Source organism: Ahaetulla prasina, chromosome 1 (genome assembly GCF_028640845.1).
Source record: "Ahaetulla prasina isolate Xishuangbanna chromosome 1, ASM2864084v1, whole genome shotgun sequence".
NCBI classification, from domain to species: domain Eukaryota; kingdom Metazoa; phylum Chordata; class Lepidosauria; order Squamata; family Colubridae; genus Ahaetulla; species Ahaetulla prasina.
The window spans coordinates 322,694,826-322,721,641 of NC_080539.1; the positions used below are offsets into that span (position 1 = coordinate 322,694,826).

General features: G+C 36.6%; 1 protein-coding gene across 1 annotated transcript in view; it reads right to left on the reverse strand.

Moving 5' to 3' along the window:
- SPTLC2 (serine palmitoyltransferase long chain base subunit 2) overlaps positions 1-26,816 on the reverse strand; it is a 58,957-nt gene that overhangs the window by 7,845 nt on the left and 24,296 nt on the right. Inside the window, exons 3-9 of the mRNA XM_058162446.1 lie at positions 24,134-24,288; positions 21,957-22,105; positions 21,657-21,781; positions 19,785-19,878; positions 15,246-15,351; positions 13,363-13,582; positions 10,937-11,063 (exon numbers count right to left, since the gene is read on the reverse strand). Coding sequence (XP_058018429.1) covers positions 10,937-11,063; positions 13,363-13,582; positions 15,246-15,351; positions 19,785-19,878; positions 21,657-21,781; positions 21,957-22,105; positions 24,134-24,288 — 976 coding nt within the window. The remainder of the gene's footprint in view (positions 1-10,936; positions 11,064-13,362; positions 13,583-15,245; positions 15,352-19,784; positions 19,879-21,656; positions 21,782-21,956; positions 22,106-24,133; positions 24,289-26,816) is intronic.

Sequence of the window (26,816 nt, forward strand, 5' to 3'; positions counted from 1 at the left end):
CGTCAGAGGAGCCTTTTAAAATCTTTTTTTTCCTCTGGCGATCCCAGATGAGTTTCCTGATCATCACAGGCTTTTAAAATCATTTTTTAACAACATCTTACAACAACCCATGCCCACCCAATTGCCTCCTCCTTACTTACCTAATTGCTGCTTATTTGCTTTGCTTCAGCTGCTGCAATGAGTTGCATCAGCTAGCAACTGAATCTGCTTGCCTCCAATTGGGTAAGTAAACTATTAAAAATAGTTAATTGGGTTTTTTTTAAGGAGTTGGGTTTTTTTAGACAGCAATTTAAAGTTAAGGAAGTTTTAAATTTAGCTGTTTTTATCTAAAACAGGGGTCTCCAACCTTAGTAACTTTAAGGCTTGTGGACTTAAACTCCCAGAGTTACTCAGCCAGCTTTCCTGGCTGAGGAACTCTGGGAGTTGAAGTCCACAAACCTTAAAGTTACTAAAGTTGGAGACCCCTGATCTAAAAAATATAAATAAAATAAAATAAAATATTTGTGCAACTTTCTGAGATTTGGTGTGTTTCTGTAGTGTTTCATTCTAACTACACAAAATCTCACAAAGCTGTATGTGGCAGTGTGTGTGTGTGTGTGTGTGTGTGTGTGTGTGTGTGTGTGTGTGTGTGTAAAGTGTGAAAGTTGATTTTGTGGCTGTGTGAGGTTCCTGCTTGTTGCAGGGCCCATTTTGGATGAAATGCAGCTGCTTTTACATTGTGTGTGAGTCACTTATGTGATGGTGTGTGTGTGTAAAGTGTGAAAATTGGTTTTTGGTTCCTCTTATTGTTTTGTATACTTTGTTCATTATTTTTATTATTTATTGTTATTGGCCACGTCCACCCAGTCATCTGACCACCAAGCCATGCCCACCAATTAAACCACGCCCACAGAACCAGTAGGGGAAATTTTTAGATTTCACCCCTGTCACTACCTGATTTTCAGAGGCTAGGACTCCATAATCCTGGAGCCCGTAGGTCTATCAACTTATCTGTCTCTTTTCAAAACCTGCTCTTCTATTTACCCACTGTCTCCAACAATCCTGTTATGTGCATCCCACAGCCATTTAGCTTAAACATTTTTAATTTTCTTGTCCTTGTATCAGTTTCTCTGTAAACCACTGGTTTCAGAGAGTATCACTCAACGTTGCTGAATTGATGTGAGCTTCTGCAATAGGTCTTTCAGCTGTTTAGATTTTGTGTTATATTTCCTCACTCAAAAGCAGAGGTAGATGGTGTAACTGGAGAATTGTTAAAATATATTCTGCTTATGAAATGCCTATGCATTCATCATGTCTGTAAATGCTACAGCAGTGGTGGGTTGCTACCGGTCCGCCCCGGTTCGGGCAAACTGATAGCAGCAGCGGCAGGGGCTCTGCCCACCAGCCCAGACGTCATCAAATATGATCTGTGCATGCGCAGAAGTGGTGCATGAGCGAGTGAAGCGAGCGTGAGTGAACCAATAGCAAAGGTAAGTGAAACCCACCCCTGTGCTATAGGGGTGCCTGACAATTATATAAGGGTTTAATTAAGACTTCTTTCAAAGGAAAAGAAAACAACACAAGAAATATTAGAACACTACAGTATTGATATAAGGTAAAATAACAGAATCGTAAGCGAGGAAACCACCAGAAAGTCAAAAGTCAGAGTTAGGTGAGGTCCCTGCTTACTAATATATGTGGTCTTCACTTAACAACAGTAGCTAGGACTGTTGTTGTGTTTTATGACCATGTCGCTTAATGACAGCAATTCCGATCTCAATTGCCATTGTAAGTCAAGGATTTTCTGTATGTCCAATATATTTAGAAAACTTTAGAGCAGATTCAACATAGGGTAATGAGAATGATCAGAATACTAGAAACTAAGCGGTAAGAAGAATTTGGAGCCGCTAAAGATATTCAGCTTTGATAAAAAATGAAAAGAGACAAGACGACAACCTTCCATCATCTGATGGAATGTCATGTAGGTCAAATCTGATCTCCTTTAGTGCAGAATGCAGGACATTTATGAATGGATTTCAATTACAAAGTTCTGTTCAAATATCAAATTATTATGGGCTGAAAGCTGACAATTAGTCTAAATACTGGGAAAATAGTTAAATTCATTGCAATTTAGAGAACCTCAGATTACAGTGCAGCTGTTTTTCAAGATTAACACCTTCAAAATATAATGTAAACATGAAACAATAGCGTAACTGAAGTCTAAACTAGATGATTATGGGAATGTAGTGATTCACAGCGATGTAGAAAATGAGTCAGCTTTGACCTGAAAGCCATGAATTTTTGATCCCTGAACTAAAAAAAGAATTTTTATATTTATTTATTCAAAAGAACAAAATAAAAACTAAGCAAAATAAGTAATAATATGATCTCCACTCTCCCTTTCTACCAATGATATTACACAGAAAGTTTCTATGCTGTACATACCGTGTTTCCTCGAAAATAAAACCCTGTTTTATATTTTTTGAACCCTGAAAAAAGCACTTGGCCTTATTGCCATGTGCTCAAAAGCCCGATTGGGCTTATTATCAGGAGATGTCTTATTTGGGGGGGAAACAGGGTACACAGATTGAAAGGGCAATAAGGAGATATTAGGAGCCATTTCTATGAATATGTATAACATATGTGTCAGCTCTATGATATAGATCAGTAAAAAGAAATAAGAAATTGTACCCTCTACAATTTGTTTGCTACTTACTGACATTTCCTCCTCCCCCCCCCAATTGTAGGGTTATTTATTTTTTTAAAAACGCTCAAGCTAGAAATTGCAATCCAAGAAATATGGAAACATAACAACAGCAGCAGGACTCTCTTCATCTGTATTCTTAGCTCAGCATCTCTGAACATTCCTCTGTAAGGACTAAAACATTCCACCTGGACCAAACAAAGAGAAATTTCCAAAAGCCACTTTTATGCCTCAAGGAACTGCAAGGGAAGGAGCAGTCTGTTAGATTTAAAAGACCCCCTGCCAGAACCACATCCCCATTAAGTGATATTTTAAAGTTGTCAGTCCCCTGAGGAGAAGCCGGAAACTCTTTATGACCTACAAAGTATTTGTTTTCCCAACAGCTCTTTGGCACAGCTTGGGATTCTTGAGGTCAGCAACAACAACAACAAAAGTTTGCTCTGTTCAAATTAGTTTTGACTGGTCTCTGGGTTCCCAAGGTGATAATTCAACACTATATTAACAATTGTGTTATTGGGGGAAATTCAAAAGAGAATTACCTATTGTACAACCAAACATTCTTAGCTTTTTAAAAATAATTTATAAATAATGAAGAGGGGGGAAAAAACTAATTTCCATATTAGGAACAAATTATATTAAATTGTATACACAATTTTGCTTTGTCAACTAAACTACCTTTTGGATTCATTAATCCAGAAAAATTCACATATTTTATAACTTAACAAGTTTTTAGATTCTTGATTGAAAAGTAATTGAATTTAACCTCAGCATTTTTGTAGCATTTTAATTGGATCCAGTCTATTCAAGAGAAAAACTATATCATGAAATAATTCAAAAGATTTTAAACTGAGGACTAATCAGCCAATTTGAGTCTTGATAGCCTTGTCGATATTCTTACAAAACAGTCTGGGGTGAGGGAGTCTGCTCTTACAATGGGCATGGTAAATCATGAAACGTTCACCAATTAGACATAAGAACATTACTCATAATTTTGTCTATCTCCAGCTTACGTCTGTCCTTTTCTGAGCAAATGGACACAATTTAAAACACTGAATGCCTACCTACAGCAATTTTATTTGCTTCAAATACTGAAGGACCACTGTTGGGCCCATATACTTTTTTCAAATAAAACTGATGTTGAAGACTGTCCATTTAATTTGCTGTAGAGTTCTCTGGGCATTAATTAAAGCGCATCTTTAAAAAAAAGTGAACTAGAGCAGAAGGGCTAGATCAACAATATAGAAATACTTGGGAATAACTTCACTGGGCAAAGCGAAGGAGAAGCCACTGATTCTTCCACTGCTATGCAGTCCCAGCCAGCGACTACCATGATTTAAATGATGTAACAGATGAATTTGCTTATGATGAAATATGGATTGGGTTGGGAAAAGAAAGCAAAGGAGGGCTCTGATTCAGAAGTAGCAAACATGATTCATAAACAAGTGATATGTTTATTGAATCTTCATTGAAAACTGGATCATGGGCAGTTTCATCACATAATAATAATAATAATAATAATAATAATAATAATAATAATAATAATAATAATAATAATAATAATAATAATAATAATAATAATAATAATAATGTTTTAATTTGTATACCGCCCTTCTCCCGAAGGACTCAGGGCGGTGAACAGGCAAACAAAATACAGACAGAAACATACACCATAATTAAAATAACCCTTAAAAAACTGATTCAAATATGCCGAAAATTTAAAATAACATTACAAAAGTTAAAACCCACAATTAAAATTTAAAATTTAAAATCAGGCCAGTCCAGCTATATGAAATAAATAGGTTTTAAGTTCGTGGCGAAAGGTCCTAAGGTCAGGTAGTTGTCGACAAGAGGTAGTTGACAAGACTGCCACCTATCTATTGACTGCCACCAGTCAATGGAAAACACTAGAAATCTAAATGGTTCAACTGGCTGACTCAAAATGAGGCATTTCACTTCATGATCACATCTGCTTCTCAGAAAATTTACTATTAATCTCTTTGTGGCAGTTTATAAATTCCTACTATACATATGAGAACTTACATCATGAACTATTAATTCTGTCCTTTTGAAGTTGAATGTCTTTCAACTTCTTTGAGTGATGTTGGCTAGGATAACACAATGTACAAAACTAAAATATTTAGTCTACTGTGTGAATCCAACCATTGTGTTTTATAAGCAATGATTCACAGCTTAGGTGATAGATGAACCTAGCAAGTCCAAGGTTTATTTTACAACCTATGGTTAGTAAGCCATAGCCATGAATCTGGTCTATAAATTTATATAATAAAAGTTCATTCCTTCAAGCAGATTAATGTGCAGCAATGACCGCACATCATATTTACATTCTTTCAGCTTACTAACAGTTTAATCAATTATAGTTAGATAGGAAACCCTGGCTGAGCTACGGACTGCTTTTTGCCATTATTTAATTTTTGCAAATATTAAACATTGCCATTTAAATTCATTTAGTAATTATTCAGTTCATGAATTGGGTAAAAGAAAATAAATCCAGTGATTTTTTTAAAAAATTTACGCAATACCTTTGGACCAATATTTTCCTCTTTTTTAGATCCCTATCTGAAGTTATGCACAAAATGTGCCCCATACTTTTTTCTTTAACTTCCCTTCCACCTGTATAAACATGATTAATCTTCTCCAGCATTCAAAGTTTTAATTAACATCTCTTCTCCAAAGAAACTGTATTTTCTCCATATTTCAGTTCTTTTTGGTTCATTTGAACATTCATATAAATTTGTCTTAAAAGAGCTTTACTATGGTGGTCTAAATATGTGTATTTTACTTTAAGTTAAATGTTAGAAAACACGTTGGTGGGGGTTCTGAAAATAGGGACATACAAGTTACAGGAGAGCAGTATCTAATATGCTAACTATAAAAAATGTGGAAACAGATTTTAAGAGCATAGCACCTGTATATAAACCAATTCATGTTCAGTTGTGAAATTAAGATACAAAACTGTCAGAAACTGTATCCTTAAATTACATAAATTATTTTAGACAAATCCCTGGGGATTATCATTATGAGTGCTAGACAGAAACACTAATGGGAATTGAAAGATTTCTTGAAACAAACAATAAGAAATAAAAGAAAGGAAGCCACTGTCCCCTTTCCAAATTGCATGTGCTGTCACCTAATTACAACTATTCACTCTTCATTAGCCTCTTGTCCTATGCTGGAAATGCCATTTTCCAAAGCATGTGTGTTCTCTCCATATGTCTTCTATTAAGAACATCCTGTTTGGCCAAGGATCTTTTCTGGAATAATTACAAATGCTTAGCAATATGCTACAGGCATTGAAAATAAGTGATGAATTTCAAGATTAAAAAGCTTCCAACTGCTCATTTAGCGTGTTTTCCCGAAAATAAGACTCTGTCTTATAGTTTTTTGAACCCCGAAATAAGAGCTTGGCCTTATTATCAAGGGTGTGTGTGTGTTTCTTATTATTTTAGGGGTGCAGGAGGCAGTGAGTGTGGCCACTTCATGGCTGCTGCCACAGCAGTGCAACACAGCCACTTGTCAGCTGTTCGCTGGGCAACCAAAGGTGGGAATCTCTCCGGCGTTCTTGGCACTCAACCGCCTCCCATCCATCCATCCATCCCCCTCACCTGCAAACTCCTGCCCCGCTCCTGCCTTTTCGCCAGGCAACCCCTGGCAGCCCCAGACACCCAAAGCCTGCACCTGCCTGGCTCTGTTTTCCACAGCACCCGGCTCTTTATTGAGGGGGGTGGCATGTGGGGCGGGGGAGAAGCAAGACGCGTGGAGTGAGACAGGGCTTGCTCCTCTTGCCGTCTCTTCTCCCTCCTCTCACCAGGCACCAGGGAGCCGCGACACGCACGTCTTACCTGCCTTGCAGCTCTGTTGCATGTCTCACCGTTGTCTGCAGGCACACACGTTGTAGGGTAAAATCAAACTTCTCGCAAGTTCAAGAAGTTAGATTGAACTTGCGAGGTTTTTTTTACCCTACGTGTTTGCCTGCAGACAATGGCGAAACACACAACGGAGCTGCAAGACAGGTAAGACGGCTCCACGTGCCCCAATGATACCGTAACAGCAGCCTGGCTGCTGCCCTTCCCTGTTGTCTCTTTGTCGACGGGGGGGGGTTGGCAGGTAGGGCCGGGGAGACATGAGATGGATGTCTTACTTGCCTTGCAGCTATCCACAATTTTTTAACCCTTATTTCATCTTGACCCACATGGCCCAGTATGGTCAGGATGAAATAAGGGTAAAAAAATTGTGGATAGCTGCTGCTATAGTACCCTTCGGAAGGCCAGCGCGAGGCACATGGACGCATCGCTTGGCCTCCTGCTGCAGAAGTGACCGCAATCCATGGCAAAATGGCCGGAGCGGCACCCATGTGTTCTGCCCCACCCCCCAGAAGACACACAAGCTGACTGCATTTGCCAGCAATTTATTCTTGCTACAGATATCAGCTCTGGCAACGAACCTGCGATGGCCTGCCAAGTCCTCCTTATCACTTCAATGCTACTGCGGTCTGTTGCTGGAGCAACCCAGAGCTCAGAAGTAAACAGAACTCCGAAAAGCCAATTCCGGAGTCTCGCAATAAAGCAGCCGAAGTTTCCAAAAGTCAGTTTTTGTCCATCACGAAGCCCAAAGGCAGCTCCACCCACTTTTATACCCTGTGGGGTGTGGCTCCGTGACTCAGCACTCCCTGGGCCGGCCCCTTTCTTTCTCTTGCTGTGCACGCTTCACTCAGTGTCGCTGCCTTGCATCTAGCCATGATTGGTCCTCCTCAGCTGGCTCTTGGAGCATTGCCAGGGGGAAGGAGGGGTCAGGGGAAATAGGCCGTGTCAGCTCCTCCTCCTCCACCTGGCCTGCTTCTGGAATCTGGAGCGGAGCCAGAGAGGAAGATTCTGCAGGGGGAAGCCCTGTTGGCTCTTCCCCCTCACTCTCCGAGTCACTCTCTGCCAGAAGCCTGGCTCGGACCCCGCAGACACAACACCATGAGGCAGCTGTTCCATGGACGGAATTGCCTGCTGTGACTGTCACCATTACGTAAGGAGGGTGCGAGGCATATAGGGTGTGTCGCTTGGCCTCCAGCTTCTTTTGCAGCTGCAATCGGCTGCAAAAACGCCCACACTTGCTGGAGGCAGTGGCTGAAGCAGCACCCGCGAATCAACTGTGAATGGCAGCCTGAGTGGTCTAGCTGATCTGATTAAGGGGTTGAGAAGCCCTGAGGTGACTAGGGAAGGGCTGCCTCCTGTGCTGGCCATGCCCACCCAGTCACTAGGGCTTATTTTCGGGGAAGAGTGTATATTTACACCCACCCCAAAAATGAGGCTTGGCCTTATTTTCGGGACATGTCCTATTTTCAGGGAAACACGGTAGCTTATGAAGAAAATAATTAAACAATTAATAATAACTAAACAAATAATTCCCTCAACACTGTCAAACTATTTACTAAATCTGCACTATTATTAATCTTCTCATCGTTCCCATCACCAATCTCTTTCCACTTATGACTGTATGACTGTAACTTTGTTGCTGGTAATCCTTATAATTTATATTGATATATTGACCATCATTTGTATTGTAAATGTTGTACCTTGATGAAGGTATTTTTTCTTTTATGTACACTGAGAGCATATGCACCAAGACAAATTCCTTGTGTGTCCAATCACACTTGGCCAATAAAAAATTCTATTCTATTCTATTCTATTCTATTCTATTCTATTCTATTCTATTCTATTCTATTCTATTCTATTCTATTCTATTCTATTCTAAAATGGTCAAGAAGCCTATCCACAATCTTTCCTCATGAAGAATGTAAAAATTTTATCAGACAGATCTGATCAAAACTCTGATCAGACAACGATTATCTAGTCCCACAATAGGAAGCCTACCTAACTTACTTAATCGTATATGGAAATTCACTGTGTGAAAAAGATTACAAAACCAATGTGTAGCAAGATGCAATTTGAAAGTCCAAGTACTGAGAATAGTGTAATCAACTTTATACACACATCTCAATGTTCACATTCTAACATATTTCATATCTCATCCTTCTTTATACATATTGTTAAGTGCTACAAAATCTCAGCAATTCGATTATTCTGAGAGAGATGACTGTGCAGCATGCAAGTAGTCCTTAACTTACAACCATTCATTTAGCCACTGTTCAAAGTTACAATGGCACCGCAAAAAGTGACTTACAACTGGTCCTTGCAGTGACACTTAACAATTGTTGTAACCTTTCAGCCAATTTCTGACAATCGAAGTTAATGGAGGAAGATGGATTTATTTAACAACCATTACTTTGGGTAATACCTGTAGCCTCTGAGCATACACACCCAGCTGGCTTTTTCATAAAGCTTTGAAGACCTGGTTCTGTGTCTGAACCTTGGGACCCAGGTATGGGACAGAGCCCATTTTGATATGTTGGAGTTTATTTATGATAAGCTGCTATGTTTTATTTTAATATTTGTATATATTTTATTTTTAAACTTTATGAGCTATGCAGTCATGTACTTGAGATGGACAGATATGTAAATCAAAAATAAATAAATAATTTATTGACTAAGTAAATTTAAGTAAATTTATTATTTGACAAAATGCCACAACTGCTATTTTAAAAACCATCTGGAGCAAACTGCCTCATCAAATTTATCAGTTTTATCATCAAAGCCACCTGAAGCAAACTACCTCACCACATTTTTGGGGCTGCAGTTCTAAAGGTTCTGGTAAGATATCAATGGCAACTTTCCAGATACATTTTAGAGGCAATCTGAAAAACTCAAATTGAATTTTCTTATATACAAACATATAAGCACACGACTATAGTGTCAACCAAGACAGTCTATTTCTTCCATTAAGTTTATTGACAAATCATCACAAGCTTATAGTGCATAATATATTTTTCATGTAAATTTGAGCATGGCTATTCAATCATGAACATTTACAGAGTGACAGAAATATTTAAGAAGGTACTTATATGACATTTAAACCAAGGTTTTTATCTTATATCAAGTTTTATCAAGTTTTCCTCTTGATAAAAAAGAGATACCATGTCTTCACCTGGCAATGGTGTCAAGTATATCTATATGAAATAAAAAGGATAAATTTATCTTTTTCTGAAACACTCTTCTATAAAAGATTAAGACAGTTTTAACAATTTCCGTAAATACTGCCATCTAGTGGCCAATAGAAAAATTTGGATAGCTTTAATTAAATTGTGAGTTTAGAGGCCTCTTGTGTTAAATCCAATGCTTTACACATCATCCCATATAATCCTATTAATATGAATCAAGTATTTTTAACATCCTGAATATAGCTGGGTAGGAAGAACTACTCAAATCATGTGAAAGCTGGCAAAGTTACTTCAGTTTCTATTAGTAAATTTTCAATAAAAAGTGCATTTGTTTATTTAAATCCATGTCTAATCTCAGCACAGAATCCATTTTAAAAAGACTTGAATATTCAGTATCACATTCCATTAATACTCAAGGCAATCAAACTGATTACTAAGGTTGTGCAACATCTTTGCAAATAGAGCTTTGAAATTAATAATGGTATATATTAAACACCTCTTTTTCAATTGTTAAAGCAACTAAGTCTTTTTCATATATGGCGGCATCAAAAACTGTCTCTAATCGTGTTTTCACACATGTGTATCCTGTTCACAGAGCATGTGAAGACAACTGGGATTAGCTTTTCATACTGGTATATAAGCCTTAAAAAGATATGGTTACCTTAACAATTTCAAAAGATATTTTGTATGTGTTCTGAAAGATCTACATAGTTTATTTATTTCTATAGTACAATTGTTAGAAGGTGGATTCATTATGTTTAATGAATTATTTCTAGGGATTAGCAAAGAATTTGAAAGGTGCTTTCGCAAAACGTATTAGTACAAATGAAGCACCACTCTTGGAAGCTTTAAAGCAGCTTCCTTTGCAAGACTCATAAAATTGCTTTGCAAGCTGCATTTTAGTTGCTCACAGGATAATATTGCAGCCAGGAGAATGAAGTTGCTGTGCACAGAGATAGATGCAAAGGCAACAGGGAACAGTCTCCTGAGCAGTTTATGTTATTATTCTTTGTGAAGTGCCTCTTTCAAATGCTTTATATAGACCTATTCTTTTCTTCATGCTTCTGGAAAAAGTTGTTCCCTTATTTGTGCCAAAGGTAGAAAGTATATTTCCTTATGTACAGATACAAAAAAAATCCAACAACCCAAAAAGCAACAACAACAAAAATACTGCAATGACTGACTCTCACCAAGTGTTGTGCCATCTTCACCCATAATACACTTCATTGATGCAATGATTTGTTGAAGAACTGGAGGGGAAAATGAAGTGGCATACACTGTACTGTGTGAGTAGACACGAAGATAATCGATGAGTTCCTGGTAAAGCAAATATAGGAAACTATTAGAAGATATATTCTCCATAATAAGTAAATTAGAACTGGTTTATTGAAATAGTATCTTGGAACTGAAAAGAAGTAGTGTGTGAAAAGAGAATTCACTTAGTTGATGGTGTTAACCAAGGTTCTATGAAAATACACCCATCACTGCAGTTAGCCAAATAGTTTTAGGAATGAATTCTATGTAAGAAATGGATTAATAGTTTTAAAATTACAAGACAGTTAATTTTTAACTTTAACAAAATAGATTATTATATATTTGATATATAGCATTTTTGGATTTGCAGTATTTATTATTTTAAAACTTTATGCTAAAAGAAGGTGAGGGATAATTCAAAATTAATTTCTTTCTGGTGACTACCTTAGTACAAAGTCATCTCAACAATTTTCAAGATATATTCAAAAGGAGAAAAAAACACGAGGAATATTTCCAAGATTTTTGAACTTGAGTTCTTAGTAGATAGATCAATTTCTGCATTTTCTGTGATTAATCGTGACAGGTCTCCATCCAAAGAATGCCACCACCAAGACCTTTGCTGAATTCTATCATAGTTTCTACTATATGGCATTAATATAAATTAGGCATATTGAAGTATCTTAAATTTGTTATATAGTGCTTTCAACAGGATTTTGTTCAAAGCACATTTAGCTGAATATAATTTCTAGAAATTTCAGACTGTTGAAAACAGACTATGCTGTAGCAATTTAAGATTTTTTAAAATATAAAAAAATATAAAAGAACAGGTATGAAAGGGCTGCTGAGATGACTTGCCACAGTCTTTGGTTAACCATAAAAAAGGTTAACCAAAGCACATAAAATTGAAAATATGACAAGCCAATTGTGAAATGAGGATAGGAGAAAACCAAAGTGTACCGAAATAGTTTAAATACTTAAGAACCTCGATGAAGGTATCTTTTCTTTTATGTACACTTACAATTTGAAAATTAATGAGTAGTTACGATTGGCATCTCCTCTCCCCTTCTCTCCCTCAGCTTTGCCCCACAGAAGCCTATCCTATCCTATCCTATCCTATCCTATCCTATCCCTTCACTCCCTCAGCCTTGCCCCACAGAAACATCTCCTATCCTATCCCCCTCAGCCTTGCCCCACAGAAGCCTCCCTATCCTATCCCCTTCTCTCCCTCAGCCTTGCCCCACAGAATCCTCCCCTATCCTATCCCCTGCTTGCTGCTGTGAAACTGAAGCTCCTCTTTTCTGCTTATGTTTTGCATTTGGAACAGATTTCTTTTCAGGTGCGAAGGGGGACTAGAACTTCTTAGCATCAGAGCATGTTAATAATAATATAGGAAATACTAATGGTCTGATGGTCATTTTGAAAAATCCTTTCTTAGTGAGCACCTAGAAGGCAAGAGGAACATACTTGGCAAATTTCAAGTTTGCAGGCTTTACGGTTCTGGAGATTTTGTGATGATGTGTGAGTGGTATTTCGTTTTTATATATATATGGGCTGGGAAGTGGCTCAACAGGCTAATGCAGCCTGTTATTAACACACAGCTGCCTGCAATTACAATTACTGCAGGCTTGAGTCCCACCAGGCCCAAGGTTGACTCAGCCTTCCATCCTTTATAAGGTAGGTAAAATGAGGACCCAGATTGTTGGGGGGGCAATACAAGTTGACTTTGTATATAATATACAAATGAATGAGACTATTGCCTTACACAATGTAAGCCGCCCTGAGTCTTCGGAGAAGGGCGGGATATCAATTCAAGTTAAAAAAAAAAAAAGACAAGGCCTTGTTTTCAAACAATTTGAAAGTTGTACTAGGGCTTTATTTCACTATACTGTATTACAGTATATAGCATTAAAAATGAATAGGTAATACTACTATCATGATACATATAAGAGGAGACACTTTTATTAAAACAAAAAAATAAAATAAGCTTTGAATCGCTATATTTTACTATATTGATATTTCATTTTTGGAACAAGATATCTAGCACCTAGAACAGAGTACAGTCACTAATGTTGTAGCTTTAAAATTGTTAAATGCTGGTAGTAAATAAATATTTGTTGGGCTATGTATTTTTCACAGGAACACTCTGTGAGAAGAGTAGAAAGAAAAACAGCACAGTACAAAGCCACTTATCGGATTCTTTCTTGTGACTTTCAAGAAAGACTTGTGCACAGCTTTTTAAAAACAAGTTTTTTTTACTTGAGATTCTAATGGCCAGCTTCGACATTCTGAAATCAGTAAATTGCTAATATTACAGAAGCCTCCCCTTTTACAATTATCCAAATTCTCAATAACTATTTTTTACCTTTTTACCTCCAACGTATCCTCCAGCAGCTCCAAAGCTCTTAGAGAATGTCCCCATCATAATATCCACATCCTCAGGGTTAATTCCAAAATACTCAACTATACCCCGGCCATTGGGACCCAGTGCTCCTATACTATGAGCTTCATCCACGTAGAGGTAAGATTTGTATTTTTTCTTAAGAGCAATTACTTCAGGCAGTCGGACTATGGAGCCCTCCATGCTGTTACAAAAAAGCAGAAATCAAATTGGGAATCTCCTAATAATGCCAAAATCATCATTAAAAATGGTTCATCTAATATTTTCTAATAATCATTGCAGTAGACACATTTATACATAGCATACCTTTCTGTTTCTATATGAAAAAAATGGCAGAAGGTTTTACACATAGCAATCGAGCACAGAGTCATAGGCCTCAACAGGGAAAGTGACCAAAATCCAGGGTTCAAATTTTGAGGGGGGTTATCTATTTCCAAAAGTTGGGAGGCTGTTTTACACCCATATACATTAGGTTTATAGGTAGACAGGGAACTTAGTAAACCTTTTCATGTAACAGATATTTAAAAATCAGATTGTCAGGTGATTTATAAATCATGACAAGGACTTTTAATACCGTCATTTTAAAAATGGTTACTTAATATTTTAAATGCAACAAAACCAGCATATTTTTTGGTTTGTAGAAAAAATGTGATTAGATTTGTAATAAAGCTTTAGAACCAGCTTCTGTTGAAACTACTGAAGCATTCATTCATTTCACCAGGACTCCCCAAAATGTCCATGTGTCTGCACATAAAACAGACTCCATTGCAGGGGTGAAATGCTCCCGGTTCGGACCGGCTGCTGGACCGGCTGCTGGTTCGGAGAACCGGTGGCAAAAATCCCTGGCCCCGCCCCCTGCCTCTGCTGAGCCACACCATCAGCAGAGGGTTTTTTTTACTTTTAAAAGCAATTTTTCTTCAACCGAAAACATGCCTTTAAAAATAAAAAAAAGCCTTTGAAGATCCCACCACTCAGCTGAGATCGGCAGAGCCTTTAAACTTTAAAAAAAAAATTTTTTAAAGGCTCCTCTGGTGATCTCACCTGAGTTCCTCATCAGCAGAACCTTAAAAAACATGTTTTCTACAAGTAGAAAACTTCCTTTTAAGAGATTCTAAGGCACTTACCTGATTACTGATCGACCGCATGGCTTTCCCGAAAGGAGCAGTTTCACTTTCAGCACCAGGCAGAATCAGTTGCTAGCTAATCTATTTCCTCAGCAAGCAACTAATGCTGCTGGCTTTGCTGGCTGAGGAATTCTGGGAATTGAAGTCCACAAACCTTAAAGTTACTAAGGTTGGAGACCCCTGATCTAAAAAATATAAATAAAATAAAATAAAATAATAAAATATTTGTGCAGCTTTCTGAGATTTGGTGTGTTTCTGTAGTGTTTCACTCTAACTACACAAACACACAAAATCTCACAAAGCTGTATGTGGCATTTTGTGTGTGTGTGTGTGTGTGTGTGTCAGTTGTGTTGTGTTGTGTGTGTGTAAAGTGTGAAAGATGGTTTTTGGTACCACTTATTGTTTTATATACTTTATTATTTTTATTATTTATTGTTATTGGCCATGCCCACCCAGTCATCTGACCACCAAACCACACCCACAGAACCGGTAGGGAAAATTTTTAGATTTCATCCCTGCTTCATTGCTGCAGAGCTTAAAAGTAAAAGTAGATTTACTGGTATGAGTACTACTTGGGGCATGCACACTTATTACTGCTACATTAAAGAGAACTGCCAATATCAAGTAGTGAAAATCCTATAGATTTTTTGGTTACATTTTGACTTAAATCAGAAACAACCAAGTGAATATGGTGAACATCAATGGAATGGTGGTGTAGGCTACCTGTATATGCCTTCAACAATGATGAGAATTTTTTTCCATGGCCTGTGTGTACGAGGTTGCCCATATACAATGGCATCTTTCAGTAGCTTCTCCAGGCTTTGCATATCTATACACAAAGAGCACAGTTATAAATCTACTTCAGAAAAGGACTAAAAGCAGAAACAGAAATAAAAAGCACAATTGCAGTATATATTTAGATCAGAGGTCCCCAACACCCGGGCTGTGGCCCACCACTGAGCCGTGGCCTGTTTAGAACCAGGCTGCACAAGAGGCTGGTTGACTCACAGATGCAAAGCTCAACTTGTGTGAGCAGCGGGTCGGTACACACATGACCAGCTTGATATGCGTAAGCAGCAGGCTGGTACACACGTAAGCAGCTCGACTTGCGCAAGCGGCCATTCAGCACACATGTGTGCAGCCTGACTTGCGTGAGCGGCAAGCCAGCACACACACGCACGTGTGGTGGCTTGCCGCTTGCATGGGCCAGTTCCCCTCTCTCCCCCCACTGCCAAACCATAAAGGTTGGGGAATACTGGTTTAGATCAACTGGTATCTCAGAAAACCGTATTTTCTTATATGGATTAAAGGAACAATGACAGCCAAAAATAAAATCATATCTATATTTATGGTATTTATATACATCCAAATAAAATTAAACATTTCAACATTTTGTGTTATGAGGAAACTGAATCAGATATGTATATAGTAGAGCAATGTCTAAATTGATGCAAGAGGGAAAAACATTAGAAGCAACTAATGTGAGGTGAATTCATGAATACACTGGGAAAGCTAAATATATTTCTGATTAGCCAAAAATGGGATTAGGCAGAAAAATTGTCTAACAATACCATGACTTCTTAAATCACTTTATAAATTAACTAGAATTAAAGGTAAAGATGAATATACAGTAGATGAATATACAGTAGAGGTGACAAATAGATTTAAAGAATTAAATCTGATAGACAGAGTGCCTGAAGAACTATGGACGGAGGTTCGCAACATTGTACAAGAGGGTAGCAACTAAAACCATTCCAAAGAAAAAGAAATGCAAGAAAGCAAAATGGCTGTCTGAGGAAGCTTTGCAAATAGCTGAGGAAAGAATAGAAGTGAAAGGCAAGGGAGAAAGAGAAAGATACACCCAGTTGAATGCAGAATTCCAGAGAATAGCTAGAAGAGATAAGAATGCATTCTTAAATGAATAGTGCAAAGAAATAGAAGAAAACAATAGAATAGGGAGGACCAGAGATCTATTCAAGAAAATTGGAGATATGAAGGGAATGTTTCATGCAAAGATGGGCATGATAAAGGACCAAAATGGCAGGGACCTAACAGAGGCAGAAGAGATTAAGAAGAGGTGGCAAAATTACACAGAAGAACTATACAAGAATGAGCTTAACATCCCTGATAACCACGATGGGGTGGTCACTAACCTTGAGCCAGACATCCTAGAATGTGAAGTCAAATGGGCCTTAGGAAATCTGAGCAACAACAAAGCTAGTGGAGGAGACAGTATTCCAGCTGAGCTATTCAAAATCTTAAAAGACGACGCAGTAAAAGTGCTACACCCAATTTGCCAGCAAATTTGGAAAACTCAACAATGGCCACAGGATTGGAAAAGGTCAGTTTACATTCCAATTCCAAAGAAAGGCAATGCCAAAGAATGTTCAAACTATCGCACCATTGCACTCATTTCACATGCTAGTAAGGTTATGCTTAAAATACTACAAGCTAGGCTCCAGCAATATGTGGATCGAGAACTATCAGAAGTACAGGCAGGATTTTGTAGTGACAGAGGAACTAGAGATCAAATTGCCAACATGCGCTGGATCATGGAGAAAGCTAGGGAGTTCCAGAAAAACATCTACTTCTGCTTCATTGACTATGCTAAAGCCTTTGATTGTGTGGATCACAACAAATTGTGGCAAGTTCTTACAGAGATGGGAGTACCAGACCATCTTATTTGTCTCTTGAGAAACCTGTATGCGGATCAAGAAGCCACAGTGAGAACTGGACACGGAACCACTGATTGGTTCAAAATTGGGAAAGGAGTCCAGCAAGGACCCTGCCTCTTTAACTTATTTAACTTATATGCAGAACACATCATGAGAAAGGCGGGGCTAGATGAATCAAAAATTGGAATTAAGATTGCCAGAAGAAATATCAACAACCTCAGATATGCAGATGATACCACTCTAATGGCAGAAAGCGAAGAGGAACTAAAGAGTCTCTTGATGCAGGTGAAGGAGGAGAGTGCAAAAATTGGCTTGAAACTCAACATTGAGAAAACTAAAATCATGGCATCCGTCCCTTTCAATTCCTGGCAGATAGATGGTGAAGAAATGGAGGTAGTGACAGATTTTATTTTCCTGGGCTCCAAGATCACCACAGATGGGGGCTGCAGCCAAGAAATTAAAAGACGCTTGCTCCTGGGGAGGAAAGCTATGGCAAATCTAGACAGCGTACTAAAAAGCAGAGACATCACCCTGCCAACAAAAGTGCGTACAGTCAAAGCTACGGTTTTCCCAGTTGCAATGTATGGCTGTGAATGTTGGATCATAAGAAAGGCTGAGCGCCAAAGAATTGAGGCCTTTGAACTCTGGTGCTGGAGAAGACTCCTGCGAGTCCCTTGGACTGCAAGACAAACAAGTCAGTTCTAGAGGAGATCAACCCTGACTACTCTTTAGAAGGTCAGATTCTGAAGATGAAACTGAAATACTTTGGCCACCTAATGAGAAAGAAGGACTCACTGGAGAAGAGCCTAATGCTGGGAAAGATTGAGGGCAAAAGAAGAAAGGGATGACAGAGAACGAGGTGGCTGAATGGAGTCACTGAAGCAGTAGGCATGAGTTTAAATGGACTCCAGAGGATGGTAGAGGACAGGAAGGCCTGGAGGAATGTTGTCCATGGGATCGCGATGGGTCGGACACGACTTCGCAACTAACAACAACAACAACAAAAGGTAAAGAATCAGATCTCTATGTCAACATTCAGATGGTAAAAATGAAAGGTACTGTGAAAAGTTCAAAAAGGATCTGTACAGGATGAGTCATAGTAACATGGGAAATGAAACTCAACATAAACATAGGATGATAGATAGTATCATGATGTCTCAGTATTGATTTACTGCATACAGCAATACTGATTGTCCAGGGCAAGAGATCAGGAAAACTACTGAACAGCAGTATGACTGTTAGATATGACTTTAGAACTGTAAAATAGAAAGTAATGGAAGAAACCAAGTTACAAGTAAAATTCAAGGGCAATTACGACAGGTTGAATTTATGTTACAGACAAAATGGATGGATTGCCAAAGGGGAAGTAAAAAGGTGGCACATAAATTCAAAATGTGACTTATAGCTTGAGAATGGTTCAAATGCCTATATTTCTAGTGTGAAGATTGATTATTTAAAATATTTTAATATAATATAATTTAATGTGCTCATGGGCTTTGTTTTTTATTTCACAATCCATTATTTGGACACTTATATGCTATGATATTCCATTATTTTTAAATTTTCTTTTAACTGTATTCTACTCATAATGGTGTAATTTAATAAATTACAATATGAATTTTCTATGTAATAAATAGCACTTCTGATCATAAACTTACTTTTTATTTATCAAAACTGAGTTGGGAGAGACACAATAAAGAAGAAACAAAACTGGAAGAAGCCAAGCCTGATTCTTGCTTTTTCCTAGCACGGCTTTACACCTGACAGATAATGTCTGGATTAAGTATTTTATAAGAGGTTTAACAGTGAACAGGGGATAAGAAAAGGATGTACAATGTTTTATTGGTTTGTAATACATTTATAGATAATCTTTGAAGAATGCTTGTGGAAACATCAAAGAACTATTGACTGTGGATGTAAACATACTGGATGACACCCAGTAGTTATTGATATAGCAACCCTCTTAGGGTAACACCTATTTTGAAATTACTGCATCAGTTAGTTATCAATATATTTCTGGCCCCAATAGTTATGATGCTAGTCATTCCCATAAAAACTATTATGATATAATGTTGCAATATATCAAATAATGCCCTGCCAGAATTGATTATGGTGTCTGGTCTGGACATCAAGAGAAGCTTGCTGCAGACCTCCACTCTTCATAAGAAACATGAGACAGACAGCAGATGGTAAGCTTTCTCAGTAGCATTTTATGGTATATCCCCCCCCCAAAAAAAAAACCTAAGATGGCACTGTGTCCGCTAGCATTTTGTAAAAAGGCCAAGGAAGTTCTTTTTCAGTATGCAGTCCATCCTCAAAATTAAAATGAAATCAAATTAAATTATTTTAGTTATATGGATAGCTATGATGTATAGGTTTTTGTTATTCTTATTTTTTTATTATTTACTGATTGTTTTAATTGCTGGTTTTCATTTTGCAATATATAGTTAAGATTCTATTATGATTGGACAAGTTATAAATACTGCAAAATAAAAAAAAATAATCCTTCCAATCTTTTAAGAGTGACCAGGTATATTTGGTAGAACATATATTTGAAAAATAACCCAATCTCCTCCCAAATACTCACTATTGTGTTTAAAGATCCGAATTGTTGCTCCTGATAGTCTTGCTCCTAGGACCAATGATGCATGATTCAACTCATCACTCAATATTAGACAACCCTGGGCATGAGGCAAAAGAAATAGTTCAGAAAGATATAGATAAAGCTGTGTGGTTGTTCAGAATCTTTTTCTATCTAACCTGAAGCCTAAAGCTTAGAAGCAACAACAAAGTTTTTTCTATAATGTAATCAAATTCATATATTCCAAACAACAGAATATAAATGGCCCTTATTACTCAAAGGATTTCTTTCTTGCTTAACAACTACCCACATGAAATTGTGAATACTTTGAAAAAAATATCTTATGCCTGCACAACCAACAACTACTCTTTTGAGCACGCATATTAAACACACACACTTACGACAGCCCCCCCCCCAATACTCTAAAAATCCTTCTCCAAAAAAGAACCATATGTTCCAAACTGCAAAAACATGAAAACCTTTGCACAGATAACCAGATCTGTATTTTCTAACCACAGTTACTCAGAACTGTGTGTAATGTAACTGCAAATATTATTCCCTGGTGGTTTTTTAATTTAGTTCATTTTCACAGGACTGAATATATTTATGCAAAGGTAGGTAAGCAGCATTAAAAAAAAAGAAAAAAGGTTATTCGTCTTGATTTACAGTTTATGATAATAAGAAGGCAAAAATAGTGCAGTGATTAGATCACTTACCGTATATACTCGAGTATAAGCCGAGTTTTTCAGCACGTTTTTTGTGCTGAAAAACGTCCCCTCGGCTTATACTCGAGTATATACGGCTTATACTCGAGTTTTTTTTCTTCTTCTTTTTTTCACATTATACCGGATGGTGCAAACTTGGCAAAAAGCCCTGCCGGTGCAGTGAGAGGGCGGGGCGGGGGAGCCGCCAGCCTTCTCGGCTGAGGGAGGGAGGGTTTCCCCGACCGGTAGCTGCCTCATTTCCCACCCTCGGCTTATACTCGAGTCCCCAGTTTACCCCAGTTTTTTGGGGTAAAATTGGGGACCTCGGCTTATACTCGGATCGGCTTATATTCGAGTATATACGGTAATCTTATAGCTTTGCAGACAGAATGTTTTCATAAAAAGAAAAATTTCAAAATCAATTCATATTTTATTTTTTATATATTTCTCAATTTATTTAATGTTATTTGAAAGACAAAGAAGAATATACCAAGTTAAGAAGAACCTGTGATGTATTAAAAGTTAAAAACCAGCACTGGTGTAATGGTTTCGGAATGTAAATATTGGCATAGTGTCTGGATATTGCTACTGAATTTTTTATATGAATGTTCTGTTGTCTTTTCTGCTATCATCACTTCTCAGCAACTTGAGATATTAAATAATATTGGTTATATTTGAAAGCTATAATGGGAGAACAACAAAACTAAGAAAGATTGAGCACATTCTGGACTTTTATTTAGAATAAAATTTTATTCAGATACTTTCTATGACAGAATGTTTATGTGATTACCAACAGATACTAGGTAATGATCATTTTTTAAAATTAAGTCAATGAATAATAACTTTAATTATTTAAAACTCATTTATATCTTCATGACTCAATACAGCCTGAAATATTGAAAAGCTGCTTCTTTAAAATCACAGTGGCATAAGTTCTATACTAATTTATTTTTTCCTCTAAGAAACTATATTTGTTAACAAATTGTATTTGTTGAATACAATTGCATTAAATGCTGGATTTTTCATTCTTCTCTTTTATCAAACACATATTTAAGTATTTATTCAGTTATATATTTTGATCTATATTACTATGATCTATAAGGCTCTAAACAACTTATTTAGACAAAGATGGGCAAAGACAGGATCGGATCAGTCCCTTCTCCTGAAGCCATACCTTGCCAACCAAAGCAGGAATATTCATTGAGTTTGTGGCAAATCCCATCCCATATGCCAAAACTGATTCCACACCAAGAAATCTGGCTATTAAACTTTCTAGTTCCTCGTGTTTATCCAGGTTTCCTGTAAATATGAAAAAAGTAAGGTAAAATACCACATATATCCAAGAGGTTTTCTTTTATGGTAAAAATAAAAAAAATATTGGAATTATTAGAATAATTCTAATTAAGAATTAAAAAGCACATACAACAATACATTTTGCGAAGTCTGGGTGAAGAAGCTTCTTCTATGAACTTACCCATCTCTTGCCTAGTACTGCAAACCCCACATCCATATTGTGAGAGAACTTTAGCTACTGCATCTTTGCAAACACCAGTGTTTTCTGCAAATCCAAGATAGTTGTAGGATCCCATGTTAATTACATCTTTTGTTATCTTTCCTGTATACCTACATTTTAATTAAAAACACAAACATTTATATAGAGAGCATCAATAGTATCAAATATATTAAATACCAGTAATGGCTTCAATGTAGATAATGCATTTAGAAATAAAGGACTTGGAGACATAATGCACTGAGTTTTTAGTTCTTTAACAATTTACTAAAAGCAGTGACTCCATGCTATGCTGAAAACTACTTTTTAAAACAAAGAGCTTCAAATTTATAACATAATATGAAGTGGAAAGAAAGCAATTGGCATTACTAATAAAAGCTAACTAGTTAAAATCTTCAGTATCTTTTGTCCAAAACCTACTAAGGACCAGGCTAAAATAGCAAAGACAAAATATGCAATTCTGCTCTTTTTCACAATTCGATTAAGCATTTTTAATTATAGCTTTTTATCATTTCTAATATATGGCTTTAAGCAAATGACTACAATGCCAATGTGCACATTGAAAATTGAAAGCTCTCTTATGAATTAAATCAGATCAATCAGCAATTTTAAAATAGTTTGGTATCTCTTTGTATTAATTTCAAAATGTTTCTGTTCATAAGGATTTTGGTTTATCATTTATTTGTCACTACCTCATGCAGGATATCCCCCATCAAGTTAAAGGAAGTGCAGCTAAAAGTCAGTGTATGCTGTTATAAGGACAGTGCTAAAAGTATATTTAATAGAAGCATATTAAAGCAGTCTAAAAGCATGTTAACTGTAACACCAAATCATAAAACAATTATTCCTGATCCCAAGTGCCAGTCTCTTACTTACCACATCTAGAACTTTTTATTTGCTGTACCTCTTACTTAAACATAGGCCAATCTGAAAAAAATATGATATGCCATTCCACCTAGAAATCATTTGCAACTCCAAATAGAAATCGGAGATCTTTCATTAAAAAACAAAGTATTAATTCCTATTGTATTTTTCCTATCAAAGATTGTATAGCACAAATAAATAATTGCAAGGGCAGAAGATCTATTAGAAAACTAGTGGATTTGCTCAAGTTCCAGATTACTCTCATTATTATCATGCTTGTCATGATAATATGTCATAAATCCATGTCATAAATCCAAATACATACTTAGATACAAAGGATTTTAAAGATAAATATTCTATTGAAGCCAGAATTTTTGCCTTTCAGGATTAATAGACAAGCAGTTAGAAAAAGCCAGGGAAGATTATTTTAATATATCATCACAACAGATCATTGTATGCACCAAGATGGAAACGTTTTGCACCACCCATTATGGAGGAATGGTTGGTGAAGTTGACAGATTTTGCTGAAATCAAGAAATTACTTTCTTTGATTGGAAGAAAATCATTATCTATATTTATTGCTGACTTGAAGCAGTCTTATGGACTTTTTGTATAAAAATGAGAAAAATGAATGTTTTTTTACAATTAGGATAAATTATAGAAGGAAAAGTAATATAATTTTAGAGAGAGGTTAAAATATTTGTATTTATAATTGCTGTGAAGAATATTGATAGTCACTTTATACCTTTTTATTTTCCATTTTTCTTAACTTCTTTTTCTTACTTTTTTTTTGTTTTTTCCTTGATTTCTTTCTTTTCTTTTTCTCTGTTTACTACTTGTTAGGAAAACTCATTAATACATAACTACCAAAAAAAATGAGGTTTTCAAGCCCATTTAAAATGTTGGTTTCCACTCATAGGATAATGACCTTATGATAAGTCAAGGAGACCAAGCATGACTTCTATATTTGTCCAAAACTGAAAAGCACCTGCTAAAGATCCCTTCCCCATCTGAAGGAAGCTTAGAAATGAAATGTATTGCCCCATGAGGTATGATTCTTGTTTAGAGTCTGTGCTGCCCAATAGGTACGACTCTTATTCCTAGGCCTCTTCCTAGGAGACCCTAGGAAACATAAGAAAGGGCAAATTGTATCATCAAATTCAGCAGCAATTCTAAAGTTGAACTGAGGGTATAGCCTACCTCTAAAACTTACTGTTCAACTGTTCAAGTCCTCTAAAGATTAGCTACTTATAAACTTTTGAAAACTTTTTACTCACTTGAATGTCCAATTGTAATCATGAGAAACCCGTTCCAACATATCCATTTTTGCTCCTGGAACACTGCAGATTGGTCTGTTCCAGCTATCTCTAATGCGCATGTAAAGATTCCTTGTGTAGAAGTTTTCAAAATCTTGGTACAGAGGAACAAAATCCTAAAAATATAAGAAGTACATTAATATAAATGGTAAGTCAACTCTGCAAATTATCTGGAAGCCATAGATAATTTATCAGATTTTTATTCAATAGTTGAATTTGTACTAGTCAAACCCCAGGGAATATGCAATTATTATTTTGAGAAGATTCAAGCATTAATTATTTATAGGCTTTTTATAACAGTTAGCTAAGTAAGTAAGAGCTGACCCACCCAACTCATTTCTACATATTTTGGTTTGCACTTTATACTGAAACATAATTTGACATTCCAGTATTGAGTTTCTCAAAATTTTATTACTTGGAAAATACAACTTGATGATATACTTCATCTGCTAGTTCAGCATCATACCACATTTGTGAGGCCAGATTAAAATGTGCACACAATATTTAAAATACTTCTTGACACTCCTAGTATTGAAAGCCAATTTAAGCAATACAATTCACTTTTGTTCATTTTAACTTACATAACAAATTTAAGTTCAAATGAAAAACAAAACCAATCCTTTTTTATATTCTTAATCAAATGTTCTTGAATGCTCAGATTCTTGGATCTCAACACATGTGCATTTTTTCCACATTTAATAGCTCTTTTTTTGTCTGGAGTATTCTTAATTAATCTATTTTTTCAACCCAAATTTCAGTAATGTTAATGAAATATTGTTAATGAAATATTGTCATTCCTGTGTTAAACTTGTAGTATTTTCTGTTTGCTCCCCATTTTATGTGCATTATACAGACACAATGGATTCCTTGGGTTATCTACACTGATCTATTCCTTTTTGTATCTATGTTCTTATTATCACTAGACGTAGAAACACATCCCAGTTTTTTTCTCAGTACTTGGCATTCATTTTTTTCTGAGATCTGCCCTCCCTCAATCATAGATTTGAGTTTAAGATCCTCTGAATCAAGATTAGAAGGCAATGGGTATCATGCAACTGTCATCCCAAAAGTTCACTACGTTTCTAAGTACCACCATGTATTTGTCAAAAACAGAAAATATTTTATTCACAAATCTGGAGAAAAGTCTGAAATTTACCAAGCTCAAGGCTTTACTATGTATTCAAATTTGGCATAACGAGTGTCCAATACTAAAATATTCATGCCCTTTTTGTACTTCTCAAATCCAAGTCTATGAAAAGAAGGGCATTCTGGAGATTGTACAAGGGATGTACCAGATAGAGGCTTTAGGACTTCATAGTCAGGCAATTTTAACAGAACATTTCCCTTAGGAATGAAAAATGCAGGATGTGAATATGGAGATTTAGGATAGTTAAGCTCTTTTTTCAAATTGTCACCCAGAAATTCCTTTAAGATGGCTAACTCTCAAGTGGTTAGGCCGCTCAAAGTGGCTAGGCAGCTGTCTGAGACGACTCTTCTCCTAAATGCTCTATTAATTGAAATGTGGCATTTTAAGTGTTATTTGTAAATCCTTTTGTTAACATTACAGTAATACTGCAGCAAGATATTCCATGAACAGTTTTTAAGACCATCTAATTCAGAAACAAGTCTATAAATAATATTAAAAACATAAACAAAACAGGTACTACTGGTTGGCTACAAAGCCTTCATAAAAAAATGGGGTTTTTTTTTTGGTTATATTATACATTTTGTCATACAAATGAAACAATTCATTTTCAGTGTGAAACAGACACAAATAAAGCTAACATCAAGCATCAACATTCCTAATATAGCCAAACGTATCCCACACATTCTGCTACTACCTGTTACTCGCTGCTGCAAAGACAAACAAAGAGAAGTTGGTAACTTGTCCTTCAGAGTTGCAAGGTACCAAGACTTGTTCCTGGTCAAGTCTCTAATCCTTCTCTATAATCTAGCTTCAATTAAATATCTCCAAAGCGAAAGATGATCATGGACAGAAATGTAAAACCTATGAGATAGATTGAACATGGCAGACTGATCCAGCTCTTGACCTTCCAAGCCTGCAAAATATGCTGTGCTTTTCTGGGAAAAATTTCTATCTAAATGGTGAACCAAAGCATTTTGAGATACACACAATAAAATATTTCATTGGCCCATAAGAACGTTTTTCAAGACGCAACTGAATTTTCTGGTTTTTCTTTGAAGACTTTTTGCTTCTCATCAAGAAGCTTCTTTAACTCTGATTGGATGGTGGGGAATGGAACGATTTATACTCCTTGCAGACAGCTAGTCATTAGCATTTATTTAGTAGGTCGCTTACACCACTTGGAGGTTTATCTGTGTCATCAGGGTCACCTGAGTGGTGCAAATGGGTGTGAAGCCTTCTTGAAACTATTGAAAGGACTATGTTGTAGACTAGAAATACCTAGATGATGTCGTATCCCTCCCCCTCTGTTGAGAGAGGGTTGTTCAATTTTGACATAGATAGCCTCTTTGGCCCCTCTTTCAAACCAGCGGTCCTCTCTGTTCAAAATGTGGACTTTGCTGTTTCAAAAGAGTGGCATTTGTGTTTTAAATGCAGATGGACTGTTGAATCTTTCCTGATGGGTTTGTACTCTTATGTTGTGCCATGTGTTTATGAAGT